The sequence below is a fragment of the Urocitellus parryii genome, chromosome X (genome assembly GCF_045843805.1).
Source record: "Urocitellus parryii isolate mUroPar1 chromosome X, mUroPar1.hap1, whole genome shotgun sequence".
Classification (NCBI taxonomy): domain Eukaryota; kingdom Metazoa; phylum Chordata; class Mammalia; order Rodentia; family Sciuridae; genus Urocitellus; species Urocitellus parryii.
In genome coordinates, this window is record NC_135547.1 from 86843717 (window position 1) to 86855721 (window position 12005).

The following is a 12005-nucleotide window of genomic DNA, read 5'->3' on the forward strand; positions in this document are numbered from 1 at the left end:
ATGTTATACTAAACCATGCTCCTGTCTCCAGAGAATTATATAGTAAGATGGGCTATTCTCGCCTATAGCACTATATGAAGTCATGCTGAGGACTCACAAAAGGAAGTAAGAATTGAAGGATAGTGCTAACGTGAGGAAAGGAGGAAACTGAATGGGAATTTAGTATGGGCCTTGTAGTTAGTTGGAACTGAGTTCCAATCACCACTTCAATATTAACGTGCTTAGTGCTGTTGCTTGGAGTTACCAGTTTTGAGATTCTGTTTCCTCATCTGAAAATGCCTACCCTGCAAAAGCCGGGCAGTTATGAAGATGAACCAAAATAAGGTATGTAGAAAAGTTGCTCCCATGAAGAAAAGTTGCTCCCAAAATGGTACCACTCAAAGTATTAACAGGAGTAGTAAGCCAAAAAGAATAGGAAGGAATATAGATTGATAAAAGCATATAAACAAATAAACTGATCTTTTGTTTTTACTTTTGTTTTTTCTTAGAATACTCCATCTACTATGGGCTACACATCAACATGGATTTCTTCTCTGTCCCAAATTCGTGGAGCTGTCCCAACCTCCTTGCCCCAAGGACTGCCACTCCCTTCATTTCCTGGGCCATTATCATCATATGGAATGCCCCATGTTTGTCAGTATAATGCTGTGGGGGGTGCAGGGTATCCAGTACAGTGGGTAGGAATTTCAGGGACAACACAACAGTCTATAGTAATTCCTACCCAATCTGGGGGACCGTTTCAGCCGGGGATGAATTTGCAGGCATTTCCAGCTCCACCAGTGCAGAATCCTGCTACAATCCCTCCTGGTCCCAAGTGAATCAGAGTAGATGGTGAAGAAAAGGGAGATTTTTTTCAGAATTATTTTCAGGACACCTAAGATATAAAAGTTTCTTCTCCTTGGGTTCTGCCATATTTTCCCTCATTTGAGTTTACTTTCAACTGTATTTTTTGTTGTTACAATGTGGTATTTGATATAGCTCATCATTCTGTAGAAATGTGCACAAAGTACACTGCACACAGAAATGTTTTTCACTTCAATCCTATCCTCTTTGATACTTGATTTTTAAAAAAAAAATACTGTTCAGAATGCTTTAATAAGCTCAGCCTGAGCATTACCATTTCCAGGACACTTTCCACGCATTGCTGAGAAGCCCCCATTTTTTACTGCTGCTATCTGCAGCTGGATATTTTACTTTAAAATGTATAAAAATTACCTAGATTGATTATCCCCAAGCATGGGTGAAGTGAGACCCTCCAGTAGCCAGAGTCTTGTGGGTTTCTTCACGTGTTTATCTTAGGTTTACCTTTCACAGAAGGCAGGGTAACTTGCTGCAGGAAATTTTTTGGTATTTAAATTTATGATAACTTTATCAACCAGTACAGAACATGAGCCCTTTTTAATGTGATTTTCTTCCCGTCATCACAGCAGTAGGAGTGAAGCCTTGTTTTGAGTGAGGCGGAGGGAAAGGAAAAAACAGAACTGTAACAGTTCCTAGATTCTACAGATATTATAGCTGCTTTAGGATTTCGGTAATAATTCAAAGCAGCTATCTCTTTGTTTCTCATGTGCACACTATATTGGTTTTGAGCATCTGAGAGGCATTGGTTTGGCTTGCATTCTTTCGCAAGGGATATATTGCAGCTGATATGAATCTCATTTAGGGAGAATCCTTGTATTCCTAACAGGGGATTCAAGGTACACCTCTATCGATCCATTCTTCTGAAGTGAAATTTACTTGACACAGTAGGTTTTGTAGGTTTTGAGACTTACACATGAAACACTGGCTTTACAGGGTTCTAAGAGATGTGGGGTATACACTGTCCTGCAGTGAGATAATAGACCCTAGAAGAATACTATTTAATTTGCCCTTAGATTTTTTGGATTCCATTTTTAGTTGTTATAATTTCTTATTAGTATCTATAGCGTCTTAGATGATTTTAGATCTTAGATGAGTTTGGCAGCCTCTTTAGAATCTGAGAGAGATCACTGTCAAGTTGCACTTTACTGGGTTTTATCCAGTTTTAGGAGGAAGGGAGGCAATGTCAAAATGTACACCTTTGGTTTTTAAGAAGGTTAAATATAATAATTTTAAAGGCTGGTCACAGGGTTACCTAATGCTCAGTCTGTGAAACCCAAATAAAATTCTTAAATGGTATTTTCAACTCCCAATTATACATGTTCAAACTATTTACCTTCCACTCCAAAGATTTCAAGGTCATTTCTAGTACATCTTTACCTAATTAGGAGTTCCGTCTACTGGTAAACATTCCAAAATTTCACTCAAGATCTCTGTTAAGATTTTCCACCATAATCCTCTAAAAATTGTACCCCATGGGCTTGCCAGGTAATGAAAAAAACAATGGGTGTACGTCTCTCTTTTTTCTTTTTTTGGCACAGTCTACTTTGTAACATTTAGTATCCTTTATAAAATAAAAATGTGTCTTATTTGGTTACCTGAGGATCACACCCACTACCACAAAGATTCTGTCACTATTACTTGGGGCATCTAAGGCAGCATTTTAAGAATTGCTGTTGATAAGAGTGAGTTTCTTTTCATTAAACATCCTGTTTTGGATAAGGATGTTTTATGAAATGATTTCTTTCCAAATCTTACGTACAGAGTCTACAAATTTCTTCTACAGTATTGGTTTGCAATTTGAAGTGATTTTAGAACATTAGAGCACTGCAAATGCTTACACTGCAGTGTTTTCCATTTGTACAAAAACAATGCTCCTAAAGTCCATAATTCTTTAAAACTATTTGTGTTTTATTATAAAAGTTGGCATTGTGTAATTACATTGAGACATACAGCCTATGAAGTGAAAGTACTATAGATTTTAAGACCTCTTCTTCTCTAGTTCTCTTTTTAAACAATGTACCCCAGGATTAAAAAAAAAAAAAAAGATCCGTGGATGACATGTACAATTACATTTATTAATGGCTGCTCTATATCATATGTCCTGCATTTTTGTCACCACCTCTGTTTTATGTATAATTCATCATTCTTGTTTGCCTGCAGACTTTTGCAGTGCCTTGTAATATTTAGAATCTTTTCAGGTTTTGCTGGAAAGAAATGTAGTCTTCTAAAGTTTGAAGATGGTGAATAGTGTACTGCTGTCTCCATGCTGACTGCAGTAGCTGGATTAACATATATGTTATATATACGTTGTGTATATATAACGTGAGTGTAAATTTAAAACTACAGAAAAAAGTGAGTTTGTGCAGAAATGAAGAAAACAATGTTATTCACATCGCTGTGGGTTTTTATTTACTATTTCCCATTACTTAAATGAGATTATAGTCACTTTGACTGTAAATATTGGCTAATTTTCTATCTAGGGGTTTTGCATTATTTCATAATTTTACTAAGTCATATAATAGTGCTGTTTTCATCCTTGCCTGAGGTACTTTTCCTTCCTAGAAATAATTAACTCTTGAGGTAAAGCTCAGAAATTCCCTTCTTACTTAACAAAGAGCCTACTATATAAAAAAGGCCTTCTACTCATTTCCAAAAACACACAAACCTATCCTTTTCATTTTCTTTCTTGTAGAAGAGAAAAAGGTTGTGCTTAACCATTGTGCTTGTAAAGTTTATTTGGGGGGATAGTCTGTATGTCCAGCCACCATGTTTACTTCTCAAAGTGCAAGTCTGATGAACAGTACTGTATCTCCATATGTGGCAATGTGAGTATTTCATCATGAAGTACCTGCTGCTATGTTTGTGAAGTTGGGTGTAAGATCATAAGAATATGAAACCAGTATTGGTGTAAATCTAAAGTAAATAACCCTATGTATATTTGTAGCAGTCTTGAATCTCTATTTAAGGTAATTTGCTGTAATATAACAAATATCCATTCTGTTTTTCATCCCTTCCTTGTCAGTTTTATATCAAGCATGAAATCTCATGGTTTGACAGCAAAATTATCTGTGAAAGTTTAAAAGGCACTTTTCCGCTGTGATTTTTGGATTGAGTTTAGAGTGTTATGTACAGTATGATGGATGTATCATCTTAGAACCCCAAATTTAATTCTAATCCAGTTACTTTTGTTTATCTACCTCGTTTCAGTGCTGTTTTGGGTGCACAAGTAAACACTGCCTGTGAAACTTGCATTTTTGCCTTGATTCTCAGTATTCTTTCAGATTATAAATCTGGCTTGCCTCTTTGTCCCAGCACTAACCATGAGTTTGAGATGAGAGAGATCATCACTCAGCCACCAATCTGTGTTTAAGTGATGAGAGCCATGTGCCTATGTGAAATAAGCTTAGGGGATTTGGGGATGGAGAGCAGAAAACTAAATCTAAGTGGTGGTGATAATAGGACTTAGTTGTAGGAATTAGTTTAAAAATAAACAAATGGTTTAAAAGTACCTAAATTAGTCCAGTGCCTGTAACTTTGCATTTTTTACTAGAGATGCATTTCTCGTCTCTGTGCCTAAAGGGCTATGGGTTGAAATTGCTTTAACTACCACAGTGAAATATTTGACAAATCCTACAGCAGTGACCTGTCATTTAACGTATTAGTATACTGCCAAGTATTTGCGTGATATTTTGTTACTTTACAATGGTTGAATGCATTTAAGTTGAATTATAATTGGTGGTAAGGGTTGTATATAACTATCCAATCTCTAAAGTTTATGGAGGCATTGACTTTATTCCTTGCTGTATTTTCTGAGTGATAAAAATGATGCATTCCTTTTTCCCCAAAAAACTCAGCAAATGTTTGTAACCAGATTTTCCTTGTTTCACATGTTTACTGTGTAACACTACAGCATATTTAATATTAGTAAAAATTGTAATTTCAGTCATCATGCATAACTACATTCCTGAGGTATATTTACCATCAGTTTGAGATTTCAGTTACTTCATCTTCTGTTTGGTTCAGAAAAACTTGGGCCATGAGGTGGTATGCAGGCCATTTTTTAGGATAGATTATTTTTTGAATCTGTTATTTTATTGGGGATTTGTTTTCCCTCCCCATGTTTAGAAGACTAGAAAAGGGGGTGTGTGTGCACAGAAAAGGCCTTTGATTTAGTGAATGTAATTTCTAGGATTCATTTTTTTTTAAATCCAGATTATAAAATGATAACACTCAAACTTGGTAAGATCCTTTAAAGTGGAATAAGTATGAAATTTTTATGGAGCCAAGAGCTTGCAAGTCACCCTGGAAATTGTCTTTTTATGAGAAGGATGAACACAAACATTGGTCAGGAACATTGACAACCAACATATGAAAAGGCCTGGGGTAGTAACTAGGTTACACTAAAGTTATTTTCAAGTGAGATAGCTGGAAAAGTGTGCAAACCACCAGCTCCAATTCTAGAAGGTTTTCTTTTAATTAAAAAAAAAAAAAAACTCAAATAGAAAGGCTAAAAGTCAAGCAAGAAGGGAAGATAGAAACTCGGCTCTGAGAAAAAAAAAATGTGCCAGTGTAAAATAAACTTCTAAATGTGTACTTGTCATCCTTCTAGTTTTTTAAGTTGCATTTCTTTTTCCACTATAACTTAAGGTTTGAGGTTGAGATTTGTGGTCCAGAACATACCCTCAGCAGATATAGTGACTAATCGGAAAGTGCAGTTGTTCAAGGTCTGTCATGCTCAATCACTTAAAGCTGTAATTTGTTTGATATGATTATTAAGCATGTAGACCTAGTGCAGCATGGGAGCCACTCAGGAAGTTTATGCAATTAATAAACTTTCATGCATAATTTACTATGAAGTATGCAGAATTTCCGCCACTTCTCTACACTTAACATTTAGTTGTATTTGTGAATTCTCCTTTCTTAATTGGGGAATGTAGCATTATATAGAATGTTGTTAAACTTAATTTTAATCCTTTATGACATTAACTTTTTTTTGGGTAAACCAAGTGATCGGCCTTTCAGCAGTTGTCTGACTTTGGTTCTTTGAAACTGTGATTTTTATTTCATTTGTACCCAACCATTGTTAAGTATTTTGTTTTGTTTCCTGGAAATTTTGTTTTGAAACAGAAAATAAAGGCTGTGTTAAATGAGTATGTTATCTTATCAAAATGCTGTCATAGTCACTGCTATTACCTGGTTTAAAATGATTATTTATTTATCAAATATAATTTAGCAGATTTAGGAAATTAAATCCTATGGACTATTCTGGCCTAAAACAAACAAAACTAAGCCATGTGTTACATTTTGATTTACAGGTCCAACAGATTTCCAGTTTGACTCCTCTACACTTGCAAATGAATCATAATTGTAACCTACTGTGAAATTTTTAACACACATGATAGTCTGTAAGATAGGTCTATTACTATCTCCACTTTACAGAGAAAATTTGAGGATCAGGATGATTATAAAGAGTTTACTAGGGTCACATAGCTAGTAAATTATGAATCTTAGATCCAAACCTAGGTCTGCTTTACTCTGCAGCTCATGGGGGAAAATTCCAGGCCATATTGACTATCATATGTACTGTCTGCATAATAGTCCAAATATATCTAGAAACAATTCATCATTTTGATTTATATGTATACTTTTTATATATCATATGTGAAATTGAACCCAGTGCTTCTTTCATAATCTCCCAGGTACACAAACTTATGAAGCAGTATTTCCTTTCATATTATGGTTCTCCTTAGAAAAATGTACATTTGGAAATTTCCTTCCCTCACTTCTCATTCATCAGTCTGCAATGACTTGTCATTTGACTGTGTCAAATCACATGCTTATTTGATAATTATATATAAGTATGTATATGCATATGTAAAGAGCCCTAAAGGAAGAGTAATAGGCCTGTCAGAAATATTCAAGTTTCAGGGTGTGGTGGAACATGTCTGTAGTTCCATCTATTTAGACGGCTGAGGCAGAAGGCTTTCTGGAATTCTATGCCAGCCTGGGCAACACAGTGAAAACTTGTCTCAGAAAAAATAATAGAGGGCCAGGGTCATGGCTCAGTGGTAACATTTGCCTAGCATGTGTGAGGCACTGGGTTCAATCTTCAGCACCACATAAAATAAATAAAGTAAAGGTATTGTGTCCATCTACAACTAAAAATAATATTTAAAAAATAAATAGAGGCCGAGTCAGGAGGATCACAAGTTTCAGGCAAGCCTCAGCAACTTAGTGAGATCGTGTCTCAAAACATAAAAAGGATTGGGGATGTACTCAGTGTTAAAGTCCCCCTGGACTCAATCCCCAGGAAAGAAAAGAAAAGTAAGGAGAGATATGGGGGAGAAGAAAAGAAAATAGAAAGGAAGGAGGTAGGGGGAGAGATTCAAAACTAGATGAGTTTTTAAATACTTCTCAAATTGAGAGTTTTTAATAACTTCTCAATTTTTGACCAGTGACTCGGAGGCATTTTACCTTAGGTGAACCCTAATGGGAGGCAACAAGGTACCTAGTGGAACAAGCTGTGGTTTTGTGACTCACAGACCCTTTGACACTACATTTTCTTATTTGTAATATGAGTGGTTATATTAATTGACATGAAAAAGCAGTTAACTCTGCCCCTAATTTGCTAATTGTGCTTATTATTCAATATTGATCATGGCTTTTACACTAAACTTGCACTTGGGAGGTCAAACTGGTTTGGAAATAGCCCACTATGTTGTCCAGGTTGGGCTTGAACTCCTTGGCTCAAGAGATCCTCCCAGTAGTTGGGACTAAAAGTACTTGTGACCATGCCTCACTCGGCCCTGATTCATTTCAGTTAATATGTATAACATTTGGAGTCCAATAGACCTGGATTTGTATTCTAACTTGTTAACTTGGGGATACTGCTTAATTTATAAGTTTCAGTTTCCTTCTCTAAAGAAGATAACTGTCTTCAGTGGCATTGTATTGAGAATGAATGGATAAACATAAATGGCTTAACATCATGCCTGCTACACAGTATGCTACTGAAATTAATAGTAACAAATACTCAAGGAACCTTATATATCATTATTTTAAAAGAGGAGAAAATAGAGGCGACAGAACAATTTGATTGTATTAGTCTGTTTTGTGTTGCTATAACAAAATTATCAGCACTGCGTACTTAATAAAAGAGGTTCATTTACCTAACATTTTTGCATAGTGAAAGTCCAAGATTGATTGGGTGGCCCTATCTGTTCAGACTATGGTAAGCCCTCCCTAACCTGCCCTGCAACCCCAGCTACATTCATAACATGGCAAAGAAGTTGGAAGGGAAATTATTGGGTGAAGAAGGGGCCACGTATGTATGGTAGCTTCATCCTGAAGAATATACTCCCATGAGAAAAGCATCAATCCCTTCACAAGGGCAGTACTCCCATCTTCTAATTAGCACCTACCAGTCCCCACCATTCAAAGATTCTACCAACTCCCAAAACTGCCACATTGGGACCAAGTTTCCAGCACATGAAACTTTGAGGGACACTCAAACTATATCCAAACTATAGCATTCAACCCCTGGCCCCCAAGATTAATGCCCCTCTCATAATGTAAAATATATTCATTCCATATAAACAGTACCAAAATTTAATTTCATTCTGACATCAAATTCAAAGTTTAATTTAAGACAAGGGAAATCACTTGTGAGCCTGTAAAGTCAAAAACAAGATATCAGAATTGGGGTGTAGCTCAGTATAGAGCATTTGCCTAGCTAGCAAGATTGAGGTCCTGGGGTCAGTGCCCATTTCTGCAAAATATATAAACTACTTCCAAGACACAATGACAAGGATAAGATAAAAATTCCCATTCCAAAAAGGAGGAATGAGGAAGTAGGAAGGAGTTATGGTCCCAAAGCAAGAGTAAAACCCAGCAGGACAGACAATAAATCCTAAAACTCTTCTCTGGTATCCTATATACATTATGGAAGGAGGTAGGTTCCCAAGACCCTGGGTAACCCTGCTTCCTTGGCTTTGCTAAGTTGCAGTATGCATGGCTGTGATGCAACTGGTACTGGTGGTTTTCCCACACAGGCATTGTGTGCTGCTGGTGACACTAACTTTCTGGGGTCTCAAGTGGCAGTCCCACTCCCACAGCTCTAGGCATTCTAGTGGAGAATCTATAGCAGTTCAGCCCTTGCCACTGGCCTCTGCCTTGTCCACCAGATTCCCTTTGAAATCTTGGTAGAAGCCATAATGACCACATAATGCTATTCCTGTTTCAGCATCTATATAGATATCACTAAGGTTAGCCACTTGCTTCCTTTGGAGCAGTGGCAAAAGTTATGCCTGGGCCTGCTTAAACCATGGCTGCAGGGTCTATGGAGCACTCCACTAGAAAGCAGGGAGCAGAATGCCATGGTATCCCTGGGCAGCAAGCCTGTGGAGATCACACTGTGCCTGTTTCCCAAAAATATCCTGCCCTTTTACACATCTGGGCTGTGATGAGAAAGGGCAGCCTCAAAACTTTCTGAGATATCCTTGAGGCCTTTTTCCCATTGTCTTGAATATTAGCACCTGACTCCCTGTGCTAATCTTTAGAAAGCGGTTGTTCATTCTCACCCTCATTTGTTTCCCTGAACATTTTCTCCAGGCTATAAATTTTCCATATAGTCTCATTATAAATCTCACTGAAAATGGCCAATAATAACCATGCAGCAGCCTGTATACTTTGTTGTTCAGCTAACCCTTCTACCAAAGATTCAATTTCACCACTCTTAAATTTAGCCTTCCACAAAGTCATAGGCATAGAGACACTTTGGCTAAGGTTTTCTCTGCAAGTTTGACATGTACATCCTTTTTTTCAAATTTAAATAGAATATTACTTATTTTCATCAGCATTCTGGTCGTAATCACTTTTCTAATCTCTAAAATGTTTTAGCTCCTTTCTTCTTGTCTTCTGAGCCCTTCCCAAAATCACCCCTAATACTCTTGGGGTGAGTTCTTCCAATCTTTTCCAACCTCTGTTTGTTACCCAGCTTCAAGGCAGCTTCTATATTTTCAAGTTTTATGATAGCAACTACCCCAACTCCTTGGTATCAATTTTCTGTATTAGTCCATTTTGTGTTGCTATAACAAAATAACTAACATTGGGTAATTTATTTAAGACCAGGGTATAAAATAAACCATCAAAATGAGGAAAGACTAATAATAGATGCACTATAATTTTCTTATGAAGCATAATTTTTCTCTCTATAATCACCCCCCTTTCTAACAAAGATAATCAGAATAAGACTGATTTGTTTTCAAAATAATTTTTAGTTTCAATAAAATGGACCTGATTATTTATATAAGTTTGGCAAGAATTATGATTATCTTTAAATTTGTGTTGCTGAAACTTTTTATAAGGAATCTCACATTAAGACTTTTAAAGGACTCTTAAGACTAAGAAGCCAAGACAAGGAGTCATCATCAAATTTCACTTGGGTGAATTCCTGACAACTGAGATTCCCCTAAATAGTCTGCAATTATTGGGCCTGACAGGAAGTGACATTATTTAGCCACCTATAAGACAACCACATGAACCATATATTCAAGGTTCCAAGCCAGTTTTTCCAACTGGGGTTTGATTGGCTCTGTAATATTCACCTCAGTTCCTTAAAGCCATCTGGTCATATCTGAAAATATGACATTCTAGTCAAATCCTTCATAATATAACCAGTGTTTCTGATTGTGTCCTGTTATAAAGAACAATTTTTATTGAACTAATGAAAAAAGACTAAATTGCCATAAACACCTGTAATCCCAGCAACTCAGGATGCAGGAGGATTACAAGTTTGAGAGCAACCTCAAGGACTTAGCAAGACCCTGTCTAAAAGCATAAAAAAAAAGTGCTGCGGAGGTGACTCAGTTGTTAAGCAACTCTACCTTCAATCCCTGGTACCAAAAACAAAAAAACGATATTACTATAAAAATAAAAATATTCACAAATAGTTTCTGAATGGATTGCAGAGGTGTTAAAGTAAATGTTCCCACTGTTGTTTGCAAAAGTGTCTACCATAAGTTGCTGTAAAGCATAGAAAGCGTAAAGGGGAAAAAAAATGCTTCCTATACATCTGGGAAACAAAACACTAAAGAAAATAAAAATTCAAAAATTAGCCTCATTAGTTCATTCAGTCTTATGTATTAATTCTTGTTCTGTTTGATCTTGGTTAGCAGTTTCATGGTGCTATCAGCTTCTTCATCACAGTTATGGGAATTCTTATCCAAACCAGGATATAAAAGTTATTAGAAACCTGTATTTGTCAGTCTTTTCCATTATCTCCTTAAAGAAGAAACAATTTTGGATTACAGCTGATTGTAAATGCTGTAATAGAAGAAATAAAACAATAAAGGTGCCAGGTATGGTAGTGCACACTTATTGTCCGAGCAAATCAGGAGGCTGTGTCTGGAGGACCCCAAGTTTGAGGGCAGTATCAGCAACTAAGCAAGGCCCTAACAAACTTAGCAAGACCCTGTCTCAAAATAAAAAATAAAAAGGGCTAGGGATGGGGCTGGGGATGTGGCTCAAGGGTAGTGCGCTCGCCTGGCATGCATGCGGCCTGGGTTTGATCCTCCGCACCACATACAAAGATGTTGTGTCTGCCGAAAACTAAAAAAAAAAAAAAAAAAAAAAAAAAAAAAAAAAAAAAAAATTAAAATTCTCTCTCTCTCTCTCTCAAAAAAAAAGGGGGCTAGGGATGTAACTCAGTAGTGAAGCACCCCTGGTTTTAATCCTTGGTACAAAAATAAAACTGAAAAGGGCCACTGGGTTTAATCCTCATTATATTAAAACAACAACAACAATAAATGTCTGTGAATGGCCATAGTAATGAATCTTATGATAGTTCATTATAATGAGCAATTAACAAGGATGTTTGGTTATTTCTGAGACATGCAACACTTTAACATAATGACCAAAATTATGACTGATAACATGAAATTTGTAAAAATATCATATAATTTTAAGGATAGTCCTATCAATAGCATACCCATAAATATAAATGAAAAAAGACTGAGTATCTTACTATTTAACAGTGTTTCCTATATAATTTGTAATATTGAATAAGCCTAATTACTTTAAACCCTCTCTCTTTTTCACTCACACACACACACACATACATACACACAAGATGATAGACATACTCT

At 36.3% G+C, this 12005-nt stretch overlaps 1 protein-coding gene across 3 annotated transcripts in view; it reads left to right on the plus strand.

Moving 5' to 3' along the window:
• Wnk3 (WNK lysine deficient protein kinase 3) overlaps positions 1–818 on the plus strand; it is a 140781-nt gene extending 139963 nt beyond the window's left edge. For all 3 annotated transcript variants that reach the window (XM_026407408.1, XM_026407407.1, XM_026407409.1), the window contains exon 22: positions 489–818. In XM_026407408.1, the coding sequence (XP_026263193.1) occupies positions 489–818 (330 nt within the window). The remainder of the gene's footprint in view (positions 1–488) is intronic.
• Positions 819–12005: the final 11187 nt, after the last annotated feature.